The following is a 20,184-nucleotide window of genomic DNA, read 5'->3' as shown; positions in this document are numbered from 1 at the left end:
ATTCTGCTTCTTTGTTACCAAACCTCAGGATTTTCTTTCTTTATGCTGATTTGTGCTAGTAGTTTCATCATTAAATAGTTTTAAGGATTAGTGAGATCATCTGTGTAAAGTGGTAAACCTATAGTGCCAGGCACATGGTAAGTGCTTAATAAATCTCAGTGTCGATGATGATGATGATATTTTACCTTCTGTTTACCACCTGTAATGTATTTCATGCTTTACCTTTTAGTAGCAGACATGAATGAATTATTCCTGGTTTCCTAAGCCATGCCTTCAGTAGTATTACTAACTTTCCATTGGTTCCACTAGGACACTAATGTTTGCTCTATAAATGTTGCCATATGTAGCTTATGGTTAGATGCCTACTAGACAGCTTTTACAATTTTACAGGCCTGCTTGGGAATCTAATTCTAATTACAATAGTTTCTGTAAGGGAAAAAAAATCATTTTAAGTTCTAAGTAATTGGTTTATGAGTATAATGAATTAGCTGTACTGTATTATGAAACTCAAGTCTCAAGTGATGTTCCAGTCTTAAGATAGAATTTTTTTATTATGTAATGCATGGTTTAAAATTCAAAAGGTTATGTTAAAAATACCTTTTTAAAAATGATAGGTATTAGTTTTTTAAGTTTTAATTTAAATTCCAGTTAGTTAACATACAGTGTAGTAGTATTTTCAGATATACAATATAGAGATTCAACAATTCCTTACAGATACATTTACTACAGATATAATAGTGCTCATCACAGGTGCACTCTTTAATCTCTATAACCTATTTAACCCATCTTTCCACCCATCTACCTTCTGGTAACTATTAGTTCTCTGCCTGTTTTGTTTTCTTAAATGCTACATATGAGTGAAATCATATGATGTTTGTCTTTCTCTGACTGACTTCTTTTGCTTAGCATAATACTCTCTAGTTCCATCCATGTCGTTGCAGATGGCAAGGTTTTATTCTTTTTTATGGTCGGGCTTTATGCTGACAGCTTGGAGCCTGGAGCCTGCTTCAGATTCTGTGTCTCCCTCTGTCTCTGCCCCTCCCATGCTCATGCTCTGTCTCTCACTGTTTCTCAATAGTAAATAAATGTTAAAAAAATTAAAAAAATATTCCATTTTATGTATATACCACATCTTCTTTATCCATTCATCAATTGATGGACACTTGGGCTGATTTCATAATTTGGCCACTATACATGAAGTTCCTATAAATATAGGGGTCCATGTATCCCTTTGAATTAGTATTAAAAAATACCTTTTGGAAAAAAATGTTCTTTCTACCATTGGGCTCACAGCCAACTAGTTCCTCTCCCTAAAGACAACCAGTCTTACTCATTTTGTTTAAATCTTTTGATTTTATAATAAAAGTGTATACATTTTTGCCTGATTTACTGGACCAGTTTAGCATTACTAGATTTTTGTTGTCTTTTTATTTTACTTTATGACTTTGTGTGCCCACTAGTTCAAAAATACATATGACTTAGACCTTTCTAAAATGAACTTGATGTTTGAGATAAATTCAATCCATTTAGATACAAAAAGAAGAGAGAAAATTACCCAGTTTTTTCTGTCACCACTCAAAATTGCCAGGACTCTAGTCTTTTGAGACTGCTGCCTGGCTCCTGTTACCCCCAAAGTCTTCTCATTCTTTTGCCATTTTTGTTTTGACTTCATGTAATACTGTACTAATTACAAATCAAGGGAAGATGAAAGTGGTTGTACCCTAATCTGAAATTTATATAATATTTTTATAATATACAATTACACAATTATTGCTAATTTCATTTATTTTACATTTGGTAGATTATTGTCACATCATATTTCAGAAGACCTATGGAATCTATTTTAGAGGGTGCCTGGTGGCTCAGTAAGGTTAAGCGTCCAACTTCAGCTCAGGTCATGGTCTCATGCACGGCTCATGGGTTCAAGCCCCGCATTGGGTTCTGTGCTGACACCTCACAACCTGGACCCTGCCTCAGATGCTGTGTTTCCCTCATTCTCTTTGCCCCTCCTCCACTTGTACTCTGTCTCTCTCTCTCTATTTCTCTCTCTCTTTTTCAAAAATAAATGAACATTAAAAATTTTTTTTAATTAAAAAAAGATGAAGATGTGATTTAAGAAGCAAATACTGTACTCTGTCTTTTCAGTATTAACTGAAATGGGTATTATTCAACATTTTAAATAATCAACAAATTCAGTCTTTGAAAGTATGTTTTGATGTGTTTATTTCCCTTCCCTTAGGAAGTATTTAAAGAAAGAATTGGTTATACACATATGTTTGAGGTTTTAAAATCCCTGGGTCAGCCACCGCTAGAACTACTTAAAGAACTTATGAATATGGTGAGTTTTTTCGCTGTATTAAACAAGTTCCATTATCTCCATATCCAAAATGGTTACTAACCTTTTGTCTTTTATGTTGCTTTATAGGCTGTAGAGGGTGACCACACTTCAGTTGGGATTTTGGGCATTAGTAATGTCCAGCCTCTCTTGCTTCTTATCCAGTGGCTTCCAGAGCTAGAATCCCATGATCTGCAAATCTTCATTTCTGATTGGCTGAAAAGAATTTGTTGTATTAATAGGCAGAGTCGAACTACTTGTGTCAATGCAAACATGGGAATTCACATCATTGAAACCCTTGGTTCCCATTCTTCCCTCCATCGAACTTGTGCTGAGAACTTGATTGCACTTCATGGTTCCTTGGGGAGTCAGTCAGTGAGCTCAGAAGAAATACGTCAGCTGCTAAGATTGCTGAGAGTGGATGAATCTGAGTATATTCACCCTTATACTACTCCTGTGACTCGAGCAATTCTGACAATGGCCCGAAAACAAAGTCTAGAGAGCGCACTGCAGTATTTTAATTTGTCACATAGTATGGCAGGAATCTCTGTGCCTTCCATACAGAAATGGCCAGGGTCTGCCTTTTCTTTCAATGCTTGGTTTTGCTTAGATCAGGATCAGTTGACTCTTGGCAATGCTAACAAAGGAGGAAAAAGAAAACAATTGTACAGGTACTGATACAAGTTATGGAATATAAATGAATACTGTCATAACAATATATGCTGTAATTCTCAAACAGGAAAAAGCTTTTCAAGCATCTAGTTTTTAAATGTACAACAGTTTAGCTGAAACCGCTTTATCCTTAGGGCATACACTTTAATTATAAGTGTTTTATCGCTTTCATGATATTGATTACATATGTCAAATATTTTGGTAGGTCTTTGGTTAGTTTGGAAACAAAGTTCCTTCTTAAAAGTATGATAAAAGTGGAGAAAAAAGTGTAATAAATTTTAAAATGAATGGTGATCTCTATGTTCCATTAAAGGTGCTCTATATTTATATGAAGGATCACAAAACCTATGTGTATGTACATCCAAACTTAGTTACTTTGGTAACTGATAATTTTAAATAAATTTAATGCCTTGTGATTTTTAAGACATTTATTCATGCTTTCTGAATCCTATTTGAAAGAATTTTGAAATCTTCAAAATTTATCATTTTACTTTTGTTTGATAATGGAATTCCACTCTTCTGGCTACCTTTTATAATTTGTTAAACCATTAAGCCCATAAAAGATTTAGGAATTACCATTGATATGAGGTTGGACTGATGTGTGGCAATAGAATGTAAGCCACAGCATTATTGATAAAGATATTCATGATGATCTTACGGTTTTGTGTGTATTCAGTGATAAAACTGAACTGACTTCAAAAGTTCTGATAATATATATTTTTGTTAGCTTTTTTACAGGAAGTGGCATGGGTTTTGAAGCTTTTATTACCCATTCAGGTATGCTGGTTGTTGCAGTGTGCACAAAAAGAGAATATGCTGCAGTTATGCTTCCTGACCACAGTTTCTGTGATTCCCTCTGGGTAAGGTTTTAGGACATCACATTTAACTTTTTGGTTCTTTTCTTTAAAATCACACATTTGGTGAATGTACATCAGGAATTATCTCCTTTTTGAGCATTGATTAATTTTCACTTCATAATTCTGCTTATGTTGAAATTTATAAGGAAGTTAATAGCATTATCATCCTCATTATAAACTCAGCGGTAATAATTTTTCTCCTAAACAATTAAAAGTAAATATTTCCATTTCTTTCATGTTTTCTAGAATCAGATTTGGTTTAGGAATTCAATTTAAAATGAGAACGTAAATAATATATTAATAGCGATGCATCTCTCTTAAAGTATAAAATGCTTCTCATTAGGAAAATTGATTCTAAAGAATACTCAGACTTGGAAAATACAGGAAAGATACTTTGTTACAGTTGTGTATAAGTTGCTAGAACATATATAAATGCTTTTGTAGTACTACAGAAAAAATTGTCATTCACTCTTAAGAACAGAATTTTAACCAGCATTTAATTATGCTTAATCTCAATGTTCTGCTATTCACACAAAGTAATTGAGTAATACTCTGAAAACATTTGTCATTCCAAAGATTTAATGTAATTTTAGTCTTTAAATGTATGCTTTACTTTACTAGCACAACATAACCATTGTTCACATGCCTGGAAAAAGACCCTTTGGTCAGAGCTTTGTCTATATCTATGACAACGGACAGCAGAAGGTCTCTGCCCCTCTCAGATTTCCTGCCATGAATGAAGTAAGCACACCTTATCTACTTGTTATGGGACCATGGGATTTTAAAATGTTTTGTATGTTCTAAGATATAGTAAGTTAATATTTAATACTGTTAGCCTATCATTATTAGATGAAGTTGGACAACATGTAATAAAGAAAAACGACTCAAAGAAGAAACAAATGTAATAAAAAACTTATGGGGAAAAAGACCTAAAATGGGAAAGCCAAAGAAATTGAATAGAGGAGAGCAAAGGATCATTTAATAAAGCCCTCCATGGGATGTCTGGGTAGCACAGTAGGTTAAGCGTCTCATTCTTGAGACTCTTGATTTTGGCTCAGATCATGATCTCATGGTTCCTGGGGTTGAGCCTGGCAAGTGTGGAGCCTGCTTAGAATTCTCTCTCTCCTTCTCTTTGCCCCTCCCTTGCTTGTGTGTTCTCTCTCTCTCTCAAAATAAATTTAAAAACTTTAAAAAATTAAAAATAAATAAAATCTTTAGAATAATAATAATAAAGCCCTCCCAAGTGTACAAAATACTTAGAGACTATCATGATGGTCTCTTTTCCATCCTCACTGAATTTGAAACAGTAATGAAGAAACTTTAAGCCTTTACATTGTAGTCAAATATAAGATGGAACTTATTGAGATGATTCTTAAAGAATATTATTGTAGCAGTGATTCACACATCAGGATTGTAGGATGTAAGCTTGGGAAATAGCACACTGATTTATTTTCAAAAATGTATTTGGGGAAAAGAATCAGAAATAAAAGCTGCAATTTGTAATAGCTCTGTTTAAAAAAATCAAAAATAAAGATTGTTTACATATTGTATTAGAAATGGAAAAAAAATATTATTGTAAAAGTTCTCTGAGAATTCTTAGATGATTCTAAAAGAGCCTTTTTTGAAGGTAATGAAATCTGTTATTTCCCAGGTGCTTCTCTGATTCTAGTAGTTTCTTATTGATGTTCATCCTGATGCTCATTTTAGGATAGCCTGTAATTAGTGTTATTATACTAATGTGTAGTTCTTTTTATAAATTTTAAGGGAGAAAAGTAGTTTCCTTTATTTTAGATTATAGTAAAGTTGTTAAAGTTTTTAAAAACACTCATTAAAATTTCAAAATTTACAGGATATAATGTGAATTATAAAAGTAACACATCCAAATCCCATAGGCCAAAAGTAACATCTCTCATTGGCTTCTTATGTATGCACACACATGCACACATTATGATCCAATAAAATTAAAACTTACAATTTATTTTCCATCTATTTGTTTTTTTAATTTTATGTGCTGTTTTATTTTCAATCTGAAGATCGAGATATAATTAAAATGGTGTAATTTATTTTGTTTGTTTCTTAATTTTTAGCCTTTTATTTCCTGCTGCATTGGTTCAGCTGGGCAAAGAACCACCACTCCTCCACCATCCCAAATCCCAGATCCACCTTTTTCTTCCCCCATTATCCCTCATCGGACATCATTTGGTGGAATTCTGTCATCAGCCTCCTGGGGAGGAACACTTGAAAAATCAAAATTGATTACCAAATTGATATCAGCTGGAACTCAAGATAGTGAATGGGGATGTCCCACATCTCTGGAGGGCCAGCTAGGGTCTGTTATCATATTTTATGAAGGACTACAGCCTCCTCAGGTGAAGGCATTGTATTTAGCAGGTGAGCATGTACAGTCATACTGTTTAAACTTAGTGGTTTTTTTTTTTGCTGCCTACATATATTTTGAAGAATATATTTGATCTGAAGAGTGTATTTGTATTTGTAATGGAAGCTGAAAGGGAAGAAAAATCCCACTACATTCCCTGTCCGCCCACCCTCAACTTGATTGGGATATTATTGACATAAAACATATGTAAGTTTAAGATGTACAGTGTAATGATTTGATAGACGTGTATATTACAAAATGATTGCCGCAAGGTTATTTAGCACCTGCATCCCTCACATAATTAGAGTGTTTTACATGTATGTTGATAATATTTAAGAACTGACCTGTGAGTTTGAGCCCCATATTGTGCTCTGTGCTGATGGTGTGGAGCCTACATGGGATTCTCTCTCTCCCTTTTTCTCTGCCCCGTCCATGCTCTCTCTCTCTCTCTCTCTCTCTCTCGCTCTCTCAAAATAAATAAATAAACTTAAAAAAAAAAACAAAACAAGGAATGGTCAATACTGTTTCCTCCTTTTATTGATGTAAGGTGGAACCTTGTTTGAATTTGCATTTCTTTTTTTTTTTTTTAGTACTATTCACTATTCAATTTCTATGATATCTTTTCACATTGTTGGTTATTCTGCTATTTTTCTTCTAAATTTAAATTACTTAACATTAGATAAATTAATAGGTAAATTTTGTTATATTTGATATTAGGTTTTTAATGCTGTATAAAATTTCCTTTCTATAGTGGAGATTGAACCACCCACAACTTTTCTAGGTTTTAGATGAATTGAAGATGATACCAAAATGAAGTTCATTTTGGCTAGTATGGTTTAACTGTGTTGAGTAGCTTGAAACAGCTTAATTTTATTTATTTATTTATCTATCTATCTATCTATTTATTTATTTATTTATTTATTTATTTATTTATTTTAACAAGCTCTCTTTAATAAAAGGAAAAATAGAAAAACAACCAAATATCATGTACTATATTATCTGTGTCATTCTTCTTATTCATCTGTTAAAATTGATGGCAATGTTGTATGTATAGTAATTTACAGAATTCATATTGTTAAATAACTTTAATTTTACTTATTTTTATTGTTTTTTAAAAATTTACATCCAAGTTAGTTAGCATATAGTACAATAATGATTTCAGGAGTAGAATCTAGTGATTCATCCCTATATGTAACAAACACCCACTGCTCATCCCAACAAGTGTCCTCCTTAATGTCCCTTGCCCATTTAGCCCACCCCTCCACCCACAACCCATCCAGCAGCCTTTAGTTTGTTCTCTGTATTTAAGAGTCTCTTATGTTTTGTCCCCCTCCTTGTTATTATATTATTTTTGTTTCCCTTCCCTTATGTTCATCTGTTTTGTATCTTAAATTGTTCATATGAGTGAAGTCATAGGGTATTTGTTTCTCGGACTAATCTCACTTAGCATAAACACACTAGTTCCATCCATGTTGTTGCATATGGTAAGATTTCATTCTTTTTGATTCCTGAGTAATACTCTATTATGTATATATACCACATCATCTTTATCCATTAATCTGTTGATGGACACTTGGGCTCTTTCCATACTTTGGTGCTGCCAGTGGCACAGCTGTAAACATTGGGATGCACGTGCTCTTTTCAAACAGCACACCTGTATCCTTTGGATAAATACCTACTTGTGCAATTTCTGGGTTATAGGGTAGTTCTATTTTTAATTTTTTGAGGAACCTCCATATTTTCCAGAGTGGTTGCACCAGTTTGCATTCCCACCAGCAATGCAAAAGGGTTCTTCTTTCTCCGCATCCTCACCAGCATCTGTTGTTGCCCAGGTTGTTAATTTTAGCCATTCTTACTGGTGTGAGGTGGTATCTCATTGTGGTTTTGATTTGTGTTTCCCTGATGATGAGTGATGTTGAGCATTTTTTTCATGTCTCTTGTTAGCCATCTGGATGTCTTTTTTTTTTTTTTTTAATTTTTTTAAATGTTTATTTATTTTTGAGACAAAGAGAGACAGAGCATGAACGGGGAGGGTCAGAGAGAGAGGGAGACACAAAATCTGAAGCAGGTTCCAGGCTCTGAGCTGTCAGCACAGAGCCCGATGTGGGGCTCGAACTTACAGACTGTGAGATCATGACCTGAGCCAAAGTCAGCCGACTGAGCCACCCAGGCGCCCGTATCTGGATGTCTTCTTTAGAAAAGTGTCTATTCATGTCTTTTGCCCATTTCTTCACTAGATTGCTTTTTTGTGTGTGTTGAGTTTGGTAAGTTCATTGTTGATTTTGGGTACTAACTCTTTATTTGATATGTCATTTGCAAATATCTTCTCCCATTCCTTCGGTTGCCTTTTAGTTTTGCTGATTGTTTCCTTTGCCATGCAGAAGCTTTTTATCTTGCTGAGATCCCAGTACTTCATTTTTGCTTTTGTTTCCCTTGCCTCTGGAGAACGTGTTGAGTAAGAAGTTGCTGCAGCAGAGGTCCAAGAGGTTTTTGCTTGCCTTCTCCTTGAGGATTTTGATGGTTTCCTGTCTTATATTTAGGTCTTTCATCCATTTTGAGTTTATTTTTGTGTATGGTGTAATAAAGTGGTCCAGGTTCATCTTCTTCATGTCGCTGTCCAGTTTTCCCATCACCATTTGTTGAAGAGACTGTCTTTATTCTATTGGATATTTTTTGCTCAAAGCTTAGTTGGCCATACATTTGTGGGTCCATTTCTAAGTATTCTCTTCTGTTCCATTGACCTATGTGTCTGTTTTTGTGCCAGTACCATACTGTCTTGATGATTACAGCTTTGTAATACATCTTGATGTCCAGAATTGTGATGCCTCCAGCTTTGGGTTTTTTTTTCAGGATTGCTTTGACTATTCGGGGTCTTTTCTGGTTCCATACAAATTTTAGGATTATTTGTTCTAGCTCTATGAAGAATGCTGGTATTATTTTAATAGGGATTGCATTGAATATGTAGATTGCTTTGGGTAGTATTGACATTTTAACAATATTTGTTCTTCCTGTCCAGGAACATGGAATATTTTTCCATTTTTTTGTGTCTTCTTCAATTTCTTTCATAAGCTTTGTATAGTTTTCAGTATGTAAGTTTTTCACCTCTTTGGTTAGGTTTATTCCTAGGTATTTTATGGTTTTTTGGTGAAATTGTAAGTGGGATCGATTCCATGGTTTCCCTTTCTGCTGTTTCATTATTGGTGCACTGATTTCTGTGCATTGATTTTATATCCTGCCACTTTGCTGAATTCATGGATCAGTTTTCGCAGGTTTTTGATGGAATCTTTTGGGTTTTCCATATAGATTGTCATGTCATCTGTGAAGAGTGAAAGTTTGACTTCCTCCTTGCCGATTTGGATGCCTTTTATTTCTTTGTGTTGTCTGATTGTTGATGCTAGAATTTCCAATACTATGTTGAATAACAGTGGCGAGAGTGGACATCCCTGTCTTGTTCCTGACCTTAGGGGGAAAGCTCTCAGTTTTTCCCCATTGAGGATATTAGTGGTGGGTCTTTTGTATGTGGCTTTTAGGATCTTGAGTTATAATCCTTCTATCTCTACTTCCTTGAGGGTTTTTATCAAGAAAGGATGCTGTATTTTGTCAAATGCTCTCTCTGCATCTATTGAGAGAATCATGTGGTTCTGTCCTTTATTTTATTAGTATCATATATCACTGATTTGTTTGTAGATATTGAACCAGCCCTGCATCCCAGGTATAAATGCCACTTGATCATGGTGAATAATTATTTTAATGCATTATTGGATCCAGTTGGCTACTATCTTGTTGAGAATTTTGCATCCATGTTTATCAGGGAAATTTATCTATAGTTCTGCTTTTTAGTGGGATCTTTGTCTGGTTTTGAAATCAAGGTAATGCTGGCCTCATAGAAGGAGTTTGGAAGTTCCTTCCATTTCTATTTTTTGGAACAGCTTTAAAAGAATAGAAGTTAACACTTCTTTAAATGTTTGGTAGAATTCCCTTGGAAAGCCATCTGGCTCTGGACTCTTGTTTTTGGGGAGGTTTTTGATTACTAATTCTTTACTGGTTATCAGTCTGTTCAAATTCTCTATTTCTTCCTGTTTTCAGTTTTGGTAGTTTGTATTTTTCTAGGTATTTTCCGTTTCTTCCAGATTGCCCAATTTGTTGGAATATAATTGCTTATAATCTCTTATTATTGTTTGTATTTCTGCAGTATTGGTTGTGATCTCTCCTCTTTCATTTTTTATTTTATTTGGGTCATTTCCTTTTTCTTTTTGATCAGACTGTCTAGGGGTTAATCAATTTTGTTAATTCTTTCAAAGAACCAGCTCCTGGTTTCATTGATCTCTTCTGTTTTTTTGATTTCAATAGAATTAATTTCTGCTCTAATCTTTATTATAATTTCCCATCTTCTGCTGGTTTGGGGTTTTATTTGCTGTTCTTTTTCCAGCTCTTTAAGGTGTAAGGTTAGGTTGTATATGTGAGACCTTTCTTCCTTCTTTAGGAAGGCCTGTATTGCTATATACTTCCCTCTTCTGACTGCGTTTGCTGCATTCCAGAGACTTTGGGCTGTCGTGTTATCATTTTCATTGGCTTCCATGTACTTTTTATTTCCTCTTTAATGTCTTGGCCATTCATTCTTCGGTAGGATGTTCTTTAATCTCCAAGTTTTCATTTCTTTCCAAATTTTTTCTTCCGATTGATTTCAAGTTTCATAGCGTTGTGTCTGAAAATATGCATAGTATGATTTCGATCTTTTTGAACTTGCCTGAGGGAGAAACAACTTAATTTTAAATTTTGTTCTGATTACACAGAATCAAGGAGGCCAAAAATATTCAGTGATGTTTATGTACGTGTGTGTAAATAATTTTCAGGTCCAAACTGGTTAAGCCCTTGGAAATTTCAAGAGTCTGACATGGCTGACCTGTCTGGTAACATCCTTCTTCACTATACTGCAAAGGTGAGAGTAAATGCATGGACTGTATCTACTTGTAACTGTGCTATGAACTAAAATTCCTTTTTTGTTCCTTTTGTCATTTCAGTGGTTAATTGAGAAGGATAGTCTTGAATTAAATTTAAAAATTACTCATTTTCTTTTTTTTTTTTTTTAATTTTTTTTTTTAACGTTTATTTATTTTTGAGACAAAGAGAGACAGAGCATGAATGGGGGAGGGTCAGAGAGAGGGAGACACAGAATCTGAAACAGGCTCCAGGCTCTGAGCTGTCAGCACAGAGCCCGACGCGGGGCTCGAACTCACGGACTGCGAGATCATGACCTGAGCCGAAGTTGGCGGCTTAATCGACTGAGCCACCCAGGCGCCCCCCCCCCCAAAAAATTACTCATTTTCAAAGGAAGAGGAGGTCCAACTCTCAACTAGGATTCAAATGTTTTGATTATGTCATCCCAGTAGTATGAGTGAGGAATCATATAGTATGAGTAGGAATCGTTGTGGTGGGAAGTTTTACTAATGAATTGACTTCAGTAAATGAAACTGTTCAAACTTGGATTATCCCACTTTTTTGGAAGGGGAGATTAAACAGAATTATGGTTAACATTTTTTTGTTTATTTTTTAAATGTAATTCTAGCAAGAAAACAAACCAAAAAAATGAAATGTTTACTTCAGAAGGAGAAAAAAGAAACTACCTATATGCATAGCATGCATAGTCCTTTTTCCTTCGAAGACCTACCTAGTGAAAGTAATTGAGGTCCGTAAAGTCTGAGGGAAAGAACTGGGAGAAGAAAAGGGAAAGTGGCATAAACAGTGTCAGTTGCCTTCATTGTACTAAATGTTAACACTGACACAGAAAATGCTTTTATTTGTGAGATTATGCACTATAGAATTTTTTTTCTAGTTTAGCCAGCTAGTACATGGTCATAACTTACTACTTTAATACTTATTTGTGATATCTGACCTAATAAAATTCACCTAGCATTTGTATTCCCCTTTACTTTTTATTTTGAATAATTTCAAGCTAGAGAGGAATTGAAAGAATGGTAACGTGAAATCATGTATACTCCATACTCTCCACCTGAATTCACCAATTACCAATTTTGCCACACCTGTTGACACCTGTTGCCTGTCTTTTGTGAAGGCACATTGACATAGGTATCAATGTAGCTATGTATTTATGTAATTATTAACCTACCTGGGAAAATTATCAATAATTTATGTACTGTATAACTCATTCAAATTTTCCCAGCTTTCTCAAAAATATTTTGTTTAGCCTTTTAAAAAACTTAAATCAAGGTTCATGCCTTGCATTGGTTATAAAGTCTCTTAGGACCCTCATTTTTTTTAGTGTTTGCCTTTTGTAACACTAACGTTTTTCCAGTATGTTTGTTTACTGAACTAGACTTTATTTTCTTGGCAGGGGCTAGATCATATGCTTATTTTCTTTCTACTGTTATTATTAAATATATAGGAAATAATTGAATTTAATCTCACTGATATATTTAATAGCATGTCCTAGATACATGTTAGTTAACTGAGTCTTTGTGGCATTATGTTTGTCATATTTATTCTCTTTCCAAATTTAAACTTGATAACATTAGGTTGAATTTTTACTGTTGGAACTTCCTTCCAGTAGTTGGAAGTTCCAACAGTAAAAATTCTCTAATAAGAAAATAGGTATTATTGTTTTTCCTCAAGAAACTCAGTATGACAAATACATCAATAAAACAATTTTTTGGAGGAATATTTCTTGAAACAGTGATATATCATGATAAAAAGTGTTCTGTGGTTAACAGAGTTTGGGGAAATGCTGTATTCTGTTTATCCATTTTGGAGATTGATCATATACTTGAAAAATCTTATCAGAAAAAACTTAGTTTATGTTTGTTTTATCCTACTCTTTGACCAGTTATTTGAACATAGAACACATTCTGTTTTTCCATCTCACTTATTTAACAAATGCTAGTTTGAGAAAAGCTGCTCTTGAAGATTTTCTGAGAGTCAACAGCTTTTCATTTTTATAATTGCTTGTAAGAGGTGTTGAACCATCCATTGTTTATAATTTTTTGAGTGTCTTCTCCATGCCAAGAATTGTGCTGAACTTTTAAGATCTAAAGATGAATTCAGTGTCTGGCTTTAAGAAACTTATAACCAGGGGCGCCTGGGTGGCTCAGTCAGTTGAGCGTCCAACTTCGGCTCAAGTCATGATCTCACAGCTTGTGAGTTCGAGCCTCGCATCAGGCTCTTTGCTGACAGCTCGGAGCCTGGAGCCTGCTTTGGATTCTGTGCCTCCCTCTCTCTCCCCCAACCCACTTGCATTCTGTCTCTGTCTCTCTCAAAAATAAACAAACATTAAAAAAAATTAACAAAAAAAGAAACTTATAACCCAAACTGAAGTAAATATGTAAAAAAAATGAGTGCAATGTAATTTTATGAGCATTTTTCTTTTTAACTACCATTTATTGGGTATTTACACTAATATTAAGCACTATGCTAAATGTTTTATATGTATTATTTCACTTAACCTTCATAAAAACTCTAAGGGATGTATGGTATTACCCGTGTCTTTTATGAGGTGTGGTTTTCTGAGGCTCAGTAAAGATAAGCAACTTGCTTAGCCTCATAATTTTAGTGAATGGTAGTGCTGGAGTTAGAATTCAGTCTGTTCAGTGCATATCCTTAACCACTATACAGTATTTCTGTGTTGGAATTGTGTATAAAATATAGTGAGAATATAAAGGCGTGAGTGGTTAGTTCTTTCAGATCATAGCAAAGATGGTTTGATTTGTGTTTTAAAAGGCAGGGCTGAGGAGGGATGTGCCACATGTAACAAGCAGCACCTACAAAGGCATAGACTTTAAAACTGGGATCTACGTATATTTGGGTTTAGGGCACTAAGCAAGTAGGAAGAGAAGATGGCAGGAAATGAAATTAGAGGGCACATAGAGGCCAGATTATAGCAAGCCTCCTATGGCAGGCTAAGTAGTAGGCAGTGGATAGGATTTTAAGCAGAAGAACAAAATATGGTAAGGTTTACATTTTAGAAAAAGGTCTCAAGCTGCATTGTAAAAGTTGGATTGGAGGGATAGGAGACGGGAAGCAGTCATGCCATTAGAAGTTGTATTGTATGAGGACAGGTCATAGATACACGCTACCCAAACTGAGGTAGTAATGGGAGAAAGACATTTCTGTCTTTGAGACTAATATAGTTTACATTGAGTTAAGTGTAAACTCAGTTTCCGTTTGTTTTATTAAAGCATTTTTTCTCAGTTGCCTTAAGAAGAAAGCAATGATGCATCATTTATGCTAAAATTTGTAGTAGTTTTTTTTTTTTTTTTTTTTTTGAATGGTAATTGGATTCGAGGATGCTTCATTATCTGCAAATTCACAGACTGGATGTGAAGTTATATGCTTTATAATCCTTCATGGAAGTTAACAAATACATTTGATAATTTCTAGAATTGCAGACTAGACTCTTAATATGAATGTATCCAGAATTGTCAATAACATGAAGGAAAAGTGTCTTATGCCTGTGATTAGAATTTTATATCATATGTTTTTCTGTTTTGTGATTTTTTTTTAAGGTTTATTTATTTTGAAAGAGATAGGGTAGGGGCAGAGAGAGAGAGAGGGAGGGAGGGAGGGTGGGAGGGAGAGAGAGAGAGAGCATCCCAAGCAGGCTGTGCACCATCAGCATGGAGCCTGATGCAGGGCTTGAGCCCACAAACCGTGAGATCATGACCTGAGCTGAAGTCAGATGCTTAACCAGTTGAGCCACCCAGGTGCCCTGTTTTGTGATTTCTGTATCTCACATTTTAATCACATAATTAAGTGTACCAGTGAAATTATGCCTAGGGAAATACTCATGGGAATAGAACACTGAATTTGTTAAAGACTCAAAATCTTGGGCCACCTAGGTGGCTCAGTCGGTTAAGCATCCAACTCTTTTTTTTTTTTTTTTAATTTTTAAAAAATATTTATTTATTTTTGAGACAGTGCGAGAGACAGAGTGCAAGCAGTGGAGGGCAGACAGAGGGAGAGACAGAATCCGAAGCGGGCTCCAGGCTGTCAGCCCAGAGCCCGATGTGGGGCTTGAACTCACAAACTGTGAGATCATGATCTGAGCCGAAGTCAGACACTTAACCGACTGAGCCACTCAGGCACCCCTAAGCATCCAACTCTTGATTTCAGCTCAGATCATGATCTCATGATTCATGGGATCGAGTCCCACTTGTCTCTCTCTCTGCCTCTATCCTGCTTGCTCATTCTCTCTCAAAATAATTAAATAGCCAAAAGCTGTTTGCATAAGTTGGTTTAAAACTTTAATTTTTTTAACTTTATAGGATTTTTTATTTTTTAAAGATTTTTTTTAATGTTTATTTTTGAGAGAAGGAAGAGAGTACGAGTGTGGGAGGGCCAAAGAGAAGGAGACACGGAATTGGAAGGGGGCTCCAGCATAGAGCCCGATGCAGGGCTCGAACTCTTGAAGCTCAAGGTCATGACCTGAGCCCAAGTCAGATGCTTAACTAAGCCACCCAGGCGCCCTCCCAAAATTTTTTTGAAGTTTAGTTGACACACAATGTTACATTAGTTTCAGGTGTACAACACAGTGATTTGACAAGTCTGTATATTGTGCTGTGCTCACCACAAGTGTAGTTCCTGTCTGTCACCATAAGCACTATTACAATACCACTGACTGTATTTCCTGTGCTGTACCTTTCATCCCTGTGGCTTACTCATTCCATAACTGGAAGCCTGGATCTCCCACTCCCCTTCACTCATTTTGCCCGTCCCTCCCCACCCTCACTCCCTTCCCTTCCCCTCCCCTCTGGCCACCATCAATTTGTTCTTAAAAGAGAAAAAATTGTAACTCCAGTGATTGGTGAGTAACTTGTTGCTATAGCTCTTCTATCAGGTGACAGGTAGAAGTGACCTGCTTTTGATGAGTGAGTCCTTTAGAATCTAGTCCCTTACAGGAGTGCTGATGCATAGGGGCACATGTACCCCAATGTTTATAGCAGCACTTTCAACAATAGCCAAATTATGGAAAGAGCCTAAATGTCCATCAATTGAGGAATGGATAAAGAAGATGTGGTTTATATATACAATAGAATACTACTTGGCAATGAGAAAGAATGAAATCTGGCCATTTGCAGCAACGTGGATGGAAATGGAGGGTATTATGCTAAGTGAAATAAATCAGTCAGATTTCACTCATATGTGGATCTTGAGAAACTTAACAAAAGACTATGGGGGAGGGGAATGGTGAAAAAAAAGTAACAGAGAGGGAGGCAAACTATGAGAGACTCTTAAATACTGAGAACAAGCTGAGGGTTAATGGGGAGTGGGCAGAGGGGAAAGTGGGTGATGGGCATTGAGGAGGGCACTTGTTGGGATGAGCACTAGGTTTGTATGGAAACCAATTTGACAATAATTTATATTTAAAAGAAAAAATAGAATCTAGTCCCTGATTCTTTTAAGAGGCAATGAGAATAGCAGTACTAAACTTAATGTTGTAAGCATTTTATCATTTTAAATTATGGCGAAATATTTCATATATAAAGTTATGTTTTTGTCCTCATTGTGCTTAGCTGTTGGCCATATTTTCCTTTTATTCTTAGGCTTGCAAAAATTCAATCTGTCTTGATTTATCTACTAATTGTTTGCATGGAAGATTAACAGGAAACAAAGTAGTGAACTGGGACATTAAGGTAAGTTAATGATGAGCAACGTCTTATGTAAGTTTACAGATCCTTTTAAAGAATTTATCTTTTTAGCACCACCAGGTTGATCTGAATAATAAGTCTCAGTGAAAATGTTTGCAAGCAAGATATACAGTTTGAGGTATAAACAATTAAGTAGTTGAAGGACTAATTTGCTTGAAACTTAGTTACCTCCTTAAACTGTTTAACAGTTTCCTTAAGAAAAATAATACTACCTTAAAATCATTGCTCCACTTTTAAGGTATTTCATTCCTAAAACTATGTGACAGATTTCATCCCTTACCTTCTCAGAGACTTCATTGATCATCCCTTTTCTCCTGTATCACATGCTTCTGTCAACAGTCTCCCGTCTATTAGCTTTTAACGTACTTCGATCTTTCCTCCCTAAGGCTAAAATAAGTGACTTTTCCTCTTCCCCACATCCCCCTCTGGAGCTGTCATATCTTGTCTGACTTTTGGATGTGCCTCATATATATGTGACAGTTGGACATAATGTCTTTGGTTCTATATAGAGGCCTCTGCTTATTTTCCAAGATTGAGTTAACTGCTCTTGTCATGAATACTTACAATAGTTTATCATTTCACTTAGTGTGATGAATAATAATTTGCTTGGTAATTTAGAGCTTGATTCTCCAGTAGTCCTTAAGAACTTTGAAAAGAGGTACCGCTGCTTTTTTCACCAGTGCCTGGTACGGGGATATGCAATAACATTTTGACTGAGTGACTAAATTAATAAAGGTTATTTAGATTACTGTGAAAGTCAAGTCAGAGATATCCTATTTCTAAAAGATATTTCTTCAATAGAAATTATAGCTTAAGTAAAATCAAAAGAAATATAAAAGATATTTTAAGGGGACTTGCTGATAAATTAGCAAAAAATCCGTTTTATCTTGTCCTCAGTTAACACCAATCAAATATGCTTATTGTTTCAATGGAACAGACATTATTAGGATAGTTCTGCCTGTATAAAAATGAATCCATTAATTAATGTTAGTCTCATGTTATGTGGTATAAAGCATTTTTCTCTTTGTGAGATAAGACCACTTAATCATATCTGTTAAAGTAGTAAGATATGTAGCATTTGCCCTTACATAAGTTAACTTTTGCTGTCACTTATGAGATTGGTTTTACAAGGCTAGTTCTCATGTATTACTTATATATAGAAAGCTGATTATTTGTGCCATACATTATACTTAAAAATCAAAGTAATTTTTGGTGCCTTGAGATACAGCTATGGGGAAATCATATGGGATCAGAGTTAACAAGAAAAGGATCATTGTATTTTTATACTGAAGCACAATCAAACACAAAAAAAGTTACATGACAACTGAAAAAAAAAATACTTGCCATCTAAAAACTTAATTTGCTTACTATACATAGTTTTTAAAAATCAGCATGAAAGGGGTGATTGAGTGTTTGACTTCAGCTCAAGTCATGATCTCGCAGTTTGTGAGTTCAAGCCCTGCATCAGGATCACCGTTGTCAGCATAGGGCTTGCTTCAGATCCTCTGTCCCCCTCTCTCTCTGCCCCTCCCCTGCTTGCGTGTGCGCGCTCTCTCTCTCTCAGAGATAAAATACTTTTTTAAATGTTAAAAAAAATATCAGCATGAAGACAAAAAGTATGAAGAGGGTTGTGTAAAGAATGAAACTTTCTAGATGGCAGCTCAGAATATTTTAGCACTTAATAATGGCTAACCTTGGGTGGGTAGTACCAGTTCATTTTCATTTATTAGCTTACTTAATCCTGGTAACAACTTTACAAAGTGGGAATTATTATCCTCATTTTACAGATGAAGGAACTCAGGCCAGAGAGATTACTAACTTGTCAAAGAATATGGACTGTATTTTGTTAAGCTATTCAAAATAGTCATTTTGACATTCAGAGGCACCCACTTCAATTTCTTTGTTAACTAAAAGTAGAGGAGTCAGTCATATTTCTACCACCAAATGATTTTTTTCTTAATTTATTTTGTTTATTATACTTAATTGCCTTATGACAGTTGTTTCCTCATATCATTAGTGTTACATTATAAAGTCTACTTATGGGGTCAAGTTTGGATTGCTTGTGTTTGGAATCCCTAAACTTTGGAAAACAAAGGTGTGGTAAAAATGGTCTGTCATAGTGTTTCTTGAGTATTAATTATGGTGATCCCCCTAGCTACATTTTTTTTTTTTTTAAGTAAGCTTCATGCCCAGCATGGAGCCCAACATGGGTCTTGAACTCACAACCCTGAATCAAGACTTGAGCTGAGATCAAGAGCAGGACGCTTAACCTACTGAGCCATCCAGGTGTCCCCCACCCTGTGCAACTTCCCACCCTGTGGCTACTCTTCAAAGCATCTCCCTGAATTAAGGTTCCTTTAGCTTAAGGCTATCTTGTACATTGCCTGAAAGTTCAGCACATTTTTAATGTCACACATGCTGTGCGGGTGTTAAATGACAAAATTGCTCTTGTTTTATAAGATTAAAAGATTGTAATTTTCTTTTTCAGGACATCATAAACTGTATAGGTGGATTAAATGTACTGTTTCCTCTGTTGGAACAAATCAGCCACTTTGGTGAAGGACAGATTTCTGAAGGAATGAATGAAAGTACAGTTTCTGAATTGGTAACACCTGTAGAAGGAGATTGGGTGGTATTGACCTCCACAAAGGCTTCAGGTATTAAGATGAAATTAACACACAATAGTCATTGAGAAATTTGAGAATTAATTGAAAAATAGGTTAAAATGTCTTGCCACCCTTAGGAAGAAATTTAACCATTTGTAGCTGAAGCAGCCCATCCCTAATTTTACTAATGTAATTCAGAAAGTTCATTAATACTTTAGTCAGAAAAATTAAGATGTTGGTTTTACTCTTGATTGTCCTCAGTTTCTCCTGTTAATGGAAATATAACAGCATTGCTAAACTTATGGTAGAAAAAAATGTTTCCACGTGTATGCAAGTATACAATATGCAGTTGCTGCTTTCTCTGATATTTGCATTCTGCAAGTGACCTTTGGAGGCAAATTACTCAACCAAATTCTTGTTTGTTACTATATGCATTATGATATAGAAAATGTGTTATAAAAATGATTTAGAGTCATATGATCATTAATGACATGTTCACAATTCCTCAGAGTCAAGATTAGAGAGAAATCTAATTGCAACATTTATCTTGATTGTGAAACACTTTATTCAAAGACATCCCATCAACCAGGACAATCTTATTCACTCCCATGGAGTTGCCACTCTTGGTGCCTTACTTCAGAAGGTGAGCACAAATTTAACAAATTTGCAGATGTGGCTA

At 35.2% G+C, this 20,184-nt stretch overlaps 1 protein-coding gene across 10 annotated transcripts in view; it reads left to right on the top strand.

The window, feature by feature from the left end:
- NBEAL1 (neurobeachin like 1) overlaps positions 1–20,184 on the top strand; it is a 172,979-nt gene that overhangs the window by 62,310 nt on the left and 90,485 nt on the right. For all 10 annotated transcript variants that reach the window (XM_049615135.1, XM_049615133.1, XM_049615129.1 and 7 more), the window contains 9 exons: positions 2,240–2,338; positions 2,426–3,006; positions 3,735–3,867; positions 4,486–4,605; positions 5,952–6,255; positions 11,095–11,180; positions 16,795–16,884; positions 19,388–19,556; positions 20,015–20,148. In XM_049615135.1, coding sequence (XP_049471092.1) covers positions 2,240–2,338; positions 2,426–3,006; positions 3,735–3,867; positions 4,486–4,605; positions 5,952–6,255; positions 11,095–11,180; positions 16,795–16,884; positions 19,388–19,556; positions 20,015–20,148 — 1,716 coding nt within the window. The remainder of the gene's footprint in view (positions 1–2,239; positions 2,339–2,425; positions 3,007–3,734; positions 3,868–4,485; positions 4,606–5,951; positions 6,256–11,094; positions 11,181–16,794; positions 16,885–19,387; positions 19,557–20,014; positions 20,149–20,184) is intronic.

This window comes from Panthera uncia, assembly GCF_023721935.1.
Source record: "Panthera uncia isolate 11264 chromosome C1 unlocalized genomic scaffold, Puncia_PCG_1.0 HiC_scaffold_3, whole genome shotgun sequence".
In the NCBI taxonomy this organism is placed as follows: domain Eukaryota; kingdom Metazoa; phylum Chordata; class Mammalia; order Carnivora; family Felidae; genus Panthera; species Panthera uncia.
This window is presented reverse-complemented; position numbering and strand designations above follow the sequence as displayed.